Raw genomic sequence first — 7,285 nt, 5'->3', positions numbered from 1 at the left:
CCAGAACATGTCCCTCTTTCTGAAAGCTGTGTCTGCTGCTGGTCCTGCTCCAAACAGTTGCCTCCTTCTTCTGCAGTCCACCAGTCCATACAGTAACAGGATCTCCCAAGTGGCTATACTCCTCAAGGTGTTCATCGGCCTGTGAACATAGGCCTGATCCTTATTTCTTTTAAACTTCCCTACTGTACTATAACATTTAGTAAGACATAACTAAAGGCTTGATGTAGAGAAAAAAGTTATAATGAAAGGAGAAAAAATTACTAAATATTCCTGCTAACCATAACCATCTTTACAGTTAATAATTCTGGCCCCATGATGAGGTATCTTAGAGAGCTTCTTCCTCCTTAGCCCCATTTCAGCATCCATGCTATAGAGTGATCTTTTCTCATTCTCCTGAATGAAGCAATCCCTAAACATGAATGCTTGACTCAGAGAGTAGGATGCAAACCCTTTGACACCCCCAGAAAAAAATTCATTCTTCCTGAAAAGAAATATTATGTAATATGCAGAATGTCACCCTACCCTCAATGAGGAGAAGGTCTTACATTACTCTGCAGAGAAGTTTATGAACCTCAAAAATCTCAGACAGGTCTCAGTTAATTTAGAAAGTTTATTTTGCCAAGGTGGAGGATGTGCACCTGTTACACAGCCTCAGAAGGTCCTGATAACATTTTCCCAAGGCGCACAGCTTGGTTTTATATATTTTAGGGAGACTTGAGACATCAATCAATATATGTAAGATGTACATTGGTTCCATCCAGAAAGGAGGGACAACTCAAGAAAGGAGGGGGCTTCAAGTCACAGGTAGGTGAGAGACAAACTATTGCATTCTTTTCAGTTTCTGATTAACCTTTCCAAAGAAGGCAATGAGATATGCATTTTCCTCAGTGAGCAGAGGGATGACTTTGGATAGAATGGAAAGCAGGTTTGCCCTAAGCAGTTCCCAGCTTGACTTTTCCCTTTAGGTTAGTGATTTTGGGGGCCCCAAGATTTTCAAGATTTACTTTCCTTTCACATTTCCCCCCTTTTCTTTTTTAAAATCTTTGGAGAAAGCATTTTAGAAGAAAACCAGTCTCTGGTCTCAGGTTTCATCTGGCCTCTCATGGCTAATATGGTTTATTCCTAGACAGTTAGGTCCCAAGTTATTAGGAAAGCTCATTTTTAGCAAGTTGAGAAGTCTCACATCCTATGCAGAGAAAACAGGGGGAGAGAGAAAAACAAGAAATAAAAGAACAATCCCGGTAAATCGATATAGTCCACATTACTCTGAAGCCCATACATCAGTAGGCAGGTTTGAAAGTGACTTACTTTCAATAGTAAAAAGGTTGCTGTTATTTTCTTCTGAAGTTTAAGTTATCTAGCATCAGTTCACAGGGCTTTACAAAAACACAGCTTAGTTTTCAGTGACTCCAAATGAGGAAAAATAGAGAGAAAAAGAAGGGGAAAAAAATGAAAACATTATTTTGAAGACTTTTAGCCAAGAAACATTAGAATGCAGTCCAAATTGTAGAAAATAATAAAAATTAAAAAACATTAGGCAAGACTAGAATCCAACAATAGTTTTTGAAACATAATTTTTCTCTCTCTAGTTTCCCATTTTTACTAAAGACACATCATGGTAGAACTGATTTGCTTTATTGTACTTAGCCAGATTATTTGTATAAAGTGCAGCAAGAATAATTATTTTTCACATAGGCTTTTTAAATTGGCTTTGATGGAACTATATTCCATAGAAGCCATCTCAAACCAGCCTTTGTTTTTTGTTTTTTGGGTATTTTTTGAGACAGAGTCTCACTCTGTCACCCAGGCTAGAGTCAAATGGTGCAGTCTTGGCTCACTGCAACCTCTGCCTTCTAGATTCAAGTGATTCTCCTGCCTCAAGCTACCCAGCCATGTTTTGTACCATCAAATACCTATGAGTTGGGTGAATTCTTCTCCCCTTGCAGTCCCAAGATAACTTGGGGCCCTGGGCCTGTCATAAAGTGACATTCTTTATTTACCACAGTTCAGGAACCCTGTACAGGGACTGTGTAGACAAGGTATAAGCCCAGTTTTCCCAAAAATCTTTTACTGGCTCTATAGGGCAAGTTTGATTCTTTAAAGGAAAGCACGTCATTCCAGTCAAACCCTTGGTAAAATAACCAGTTTCTCCAATTGTGTCCTGTTACAAACGAAAACAAATTCTTACTGCACTTACATAAATAACTGTATTTCCATAAATTAAGAATACTCACAAATAGTTTCCAAATTCTGGAGAAATAAGTTAGAGAGAAACAAATAGGCTCCAAATTTTGTTCATGGAAGTATACTTATTTGTAAAAAGCTGTCAATAGCCCAAAAGAAAAAGTTTCCTTGCCTCTGAAAAACAAAACAAAGGATCAGCAACATTTTTTAAAATTTTTATTTTTTTCTTTATAATATTTTAAGTTCTGGATACATGTATAGAATGTGCAGGTTTGTTGTGTAGGTATACACATGCCCTGGTGGTTTGCTGCACTCATCAACCTGTCATCTACATTAGGTATTTCTCCTATGCTATCCCTCCCCTAGCACTCCACACCTCAACAGGCCCTGATGTGTGGTGTTCCCTTCCCTGTGTCCATAAGTTCTCATTGTTCAGCTCCTACTTATGAGTGAGAATATGTGGTATTTGGTTTTCTGTTCCTGTGTTAGTTTGCTGAGAATGATGGTTTCCAGCTTCATCCATGTCCCTGCAAAGGACATGAACTCATCCTTTTTATGACTCCAGAGTATTCCATGGTGTATATGTGCCACAGTTTTTAATCCAGTCTATCATTGATGGGCATTTGGGTTGATTCCAAGTCTTTGCAATTGTGAACAATGCTGCAATAAACGTACGTGTGCATGTGTCTTTATAGTAGAATGATTTATAATCCTTTGGGTATATACTCAGTAATGGGATTGCGGGGTCAAATTGTATTTCTGGTTCTAGATCCTTGAGGAATCACCACATTGTCTTCCACAATGGTCGAACTAATTTACACTCCACCGATAGTGTAAAAGTGTTCCTATTTCTCCACATCCTCTCCAGCATCTGTTGTTTCCTGTCTTTTTAATGACTGCCATTCTAACTGGTGTGAGATGGTATGTCATTGTGGTTTTGATCTGCATTTCTTTGATGACCACTGATGATAAGCTTTTATTCATGTTTGTTGGCCACATAAATGTCTTCTTTTGAGAAATGTCTGTTCATATACTTCACCCACTTTTTGACTGGGCTGTTTTGTTTTGTTTTTCTTGTAAATTTGTTTAAGTTCCTTGTAGATTCTGGATATTAGTCCTTTGTCAGATGGATAGATTGCAAAACTTTTCTCCCATTCTGTAGGTTGCCTGTTCACTCTGATGACAGTTTCTTTTTCTGTGTAGAAACTCTTTAGTTTAATTAGATCCCATTTGTCAATTTTGGCTTTTGTTGCCATTGCTTTTGGTGTTTAAGACATGAAATCTTTGCCCATGCCTATGTCCTGAATGCTATTCCCTAGGTTGTCTTCTAGGGATTTTATGATTTTAGGTCTTATGTTTAAGTCTTTAATCCATCTTCAGTTAATTTTTGTATAAGGTGTAAGGAAAGGATCCAGTTTCAGTTTTCTGCATATGGCTAGCAAGTTTTCCCAACACCATTTATTACATAGGGAATCCTTTCCTCATTGCTTGTTTTTGATTGTGTCAGGTTTGTCAAAGATCAGATGGTTGTAGATGTGTGGTGTTATTTCTGAGTCCTCTGTTCTGTTCCGTTGGTCTATATATCTGTTCTGGTACCAGTATCATGCTGTTTTGGTTACTATAGCCTATACTGTAGTATAGTTTGAAGTCAGGTAGTGTGATGCCTCCAGGTTTGTCCTTTTTGCTTAGGATTCTCTTGGCTATATGGGCCCTTTTTTGGTTCCATATGAAATTTAATGTAGTTTTTAGTAATTCTGTGAAGAAAGTCAACGGTAGCTTGATGGGGATATCATTGAATCTATACATTACTTTGAGCAGTATGGCCATTTTCACAATACTGATTCTTCCTATCCATCCTATCCATGAGCATGGAATATTTTTCCATTTGTTTGTGTCCTCTCTTATTTCCTTGAACAGTGGTTTATAGTTCTCCTTGAAGAGGTCCTTCACATCCCTTATAAGTTGTATTCCAGGTATTTTATTCTTTTTGTAGCAATTGTGAATGGGAGTTCACTCATGATTTGGCTCTCTGTCTGTTATTGGTGTATAGGAATGCTTGTGATTTTTGCACATTGACTTTGTATACTGAGACTTTGCTGAAGTTGCTTACCAGTTTAAGGAGAGTTGGGGCTGAAATGATGGGGTTGTCTAAATATACAATCATGTCATCTGCAAACAGAGACAATTCGACTTCCTCTTTTCCTAACCAAATACCCTTTATTTCTTTCTCTTGCCTGATTGCCCTGGCCAGAACTTCCAATACTATGTTGAATAGGAGTGGTGAGAGAGGGCATCCTTGTCTTATGTCAGTTTTCAAAGCAAATGCTTCCAGCTTTGGCCTATTCAGTATAATATTGGCTGTGGGTTTGTCACAAATAGCTCTTATTATTTTGAGATACATTCCATCAATACCTAGCTTATTGGAAGTTTTTAGCATGAAGGGGTGTTGAATTTTATCAAAGGCCTTTTCTGTATCTATTGAGATACAGGTTTTTGTCATGGCTTCTGTTTATGTGATGGATTACACTTATTTATTTGCATATATTGAACTAGCCTTGCATCCCAGGGATGAAGCTAACTCGATCATGGTGGATAAGCTTTTTGATGTGCTGTTGGATTTGGTTTGCATTTTATTGAGGATTTTCCCATCAATGTTCATCAGGGATATTGGCCTGAAGTTTTCTTTTTTTGTTGTGTCTCTGCCAGGTTTTGGTATCAGGATGATGCTGACCTCATAAAACGAGTTAGAGAGGAGTCCCTCATTTTCTATTGATTGGAATAGTTTCAGAAGGAATGGTACCTGCTCTTCTTTGTACCTCTGGTAGAATTTGGCTGTGAATCTGTCTGGTCCTGGGCTTTTCTTTGGTTTGTAGGCTATTAATTACTGCCTCAATTTCAGAAATTATTATCAGTCTATTCAGGGATTCAACTTCTTCCTGGTTTTGTCTTGGGAAGGTGTATGTGTCCAGGAATTTATCCATTTCTTCTAGATTTTCTAGTTTATTTGCGTAGAGGTGTTTATAGTATTCTCTGATGGTAGTTTGCATTTCTGTGGGATCAGTGGTGGTATCCCGTTTATCTCTTTTTTATTGTGTCTATTTGATTATTCTCTCTTTTATTCTCTTTAGTCTGGCTAGTGGTCTATTTTGTTAAACTTTTCAAAAAACCAGCTCCTGGATTCATTGATTCTTTAAAGGGTTTTTATGTCTCTATCTCCTTCAGTTCTGCTCTCATCTTAATTATTTCTTGTCTTCTGCTAGCTCTTGAATTTGTTGCTCTTGCTACTCTAGTTCTTTAATTGTGATGTTGGGTGTCAATTTTAGATTTTCCCACTTTCCCCTGTGGACATTTAGTGCTATAAATTTCCTTTTAAACACTGCTTTAGCTGTGTCTCAGAGTTTCTGGTGTGTTGTGTCTTTGTTCTCATTGGTTTCAGAGAAGTTATTTATTTTGGCCTCTATTTTGTTATTTACCCAGTAGTCATTCAGAAGCAGGTTGTTCAATTTCCATGTAGTTGTGTGGTTTTGAGTCAGTTTCTTAATCTTGAGTTCTAATTTAATTGCACTCTGGTCTGAGAGAGTGTTTGTTATGATCTCCGTTCTTTTGCATTTGCTGAGGAGTGTTTTACTCCCAATTATGTGGTCAATTTTAGAATAAGTGTGATGTGGTGCTGAGAAGAATGGCTGTTGATTTGGGTTGGAGAGTTCTGTAGATGTCTATTAGGTCTGCTTGGCCCAGAGCTGAGTTCAAGCCCTGAATATCCTTGTTAATTTTCTGTCTCATTGATCTGTCTAATACTGAGAGTGGTGTTAAAGTCTCCCATTATTATTGTGTGGGAGTCTTAGTCTATTTGTAGGTCTCTAAGAACTTGCTTTATGAATCTGGGTATTCCTGCACTGGGTGCATATATAGTTAGGATAGTTAGCTCTTCTTGTTGCATTGATCCCTTTACCATTATGTATTGCCCTTCTTTGTCTTTTTTGATCTTTGTTGGTTTAAAGTCTGTTTTATCAGAGACTGGGATTGCAACCTCCGCTTTTTTTTTTCTTTCCATTTGCTTGGTAAATATTCCTCCAATCCTTTATTTTGGGCCTATGTGTGTCTTTGCATGTGAGATGGGTCTCCTCAATGCAGCACACCTATATGTCTTGACTCTTTATCCAATTTGCCCATCTGTGTCTTCTAATTGGGGCTTTTAGTCCATTTACATTTAAGGCTAATATCATTATGTGTGAATTTGATACTGTCATTATGATGCTAGATGGTTATTTTGCCTTTTAGTTGATACAGTTTCTTCTTACTGTTGATGGTCTTTAAAATTTGGTATGTTTTTGCAGTGACTGGTACCAGTTTTTCCTTTCCGTATTTAGTGCTTCCTTCAGGAGCTCTTGTAAGGCAGGCCTGGTGTTGATAAAATCTTTCAGCATTTGCTTGTATGTAAAGGATTGTATTTCTCCTTTGCTTATGAAGCTTAGTTTGGCTGGATATGAAATTCTGGGTTGAAAATTCTTTTCTTTAAGAATGTTAAATATTGGCCCCTACTCTTTTCTGGCTTGTAGGGATCCTGCAGAGAGTTCTGCTTTTAGTCTGATTGGCTTCCCTTTGTGGGTAACCTGACCTTTCTCTCTGGCTGCCCTCAACATTTTTTCCTTCATTTCAACCTGGTGAATTTGATGTATGTGTCTTGGGGTTGCTCTTCTCAAGGAGTATCTTTGTGATGTTCTCTGTATTTCCTGAATTTGAATGTTGGCTTGTCTTGCTAGTTTGGGGAAGTTCGGATAATAGCCTGAAGAGTGTTTTCCAACTTGGTTCCATTCTCCCTGTTACTTTTAGGTACACCAATAAAATGTAGGTTTGGTGCTTTCACATAATCCCATATTTCTTGGAGGCTTTGTTCCTTCCATTTCATTCTTTTTTCTCTAATCTTGTCTTCATGCTTTATTTCATTAAGTTGATCTTCAATCTCTGATATCCTTTCTTCCACTTGGTTGATTCAGCTATTAATACTTGTGTGTGCTTCACAAAGTTCTCATGGTGTCTTTTTCAGCTCCATCAGGTCACTTGTGTTCTTCTCTACTCTGATTATTCTAGTTAGCAATTC

General features: G+C 37.7%; 1 protein-coding gene across 1 annotated transcript in view; it reads left to right on the top strand.

Moving 5' to 3' along the window:
• The first annotated feature begins 8 nt into the window (after positions 1–8).
• SAMD9 (sterile alpha motif domain containing 9) overlaps positions 9–7,285 on the top strand; it is a 31,093-nt gene continuing 23,816 nt past the window's right edge. The window contains 1 exon segment of the mRNA XM_033194382.1: positions 9–804. Coding sequence (XP_033050273.1) covers positions 741–804 — 64 coding nt within the window. The 5' untranslated portion in view covers positions 9–740.

Source organism: Trachypithecus francoisi, unplaced genomic scaffold, assembly GCF_009764315.1.
Source record: "Trachypithecus francoisi isolate TF-2019V2 unplaced genomic scaffold, Tfra_2.0 Lachesis_group4, whole genome shotgun sequence".
NCBI lineage: Eukaryota > Metazoa > Chordata > Mammalia > Primates > Cercopithecidae > Trachypithecus > Trachypithecus francoisi.
Note: the sequence above shows the minus strand (reverse complement) of the source record. Positions and strands in the feature narration are given on the sequence as shown.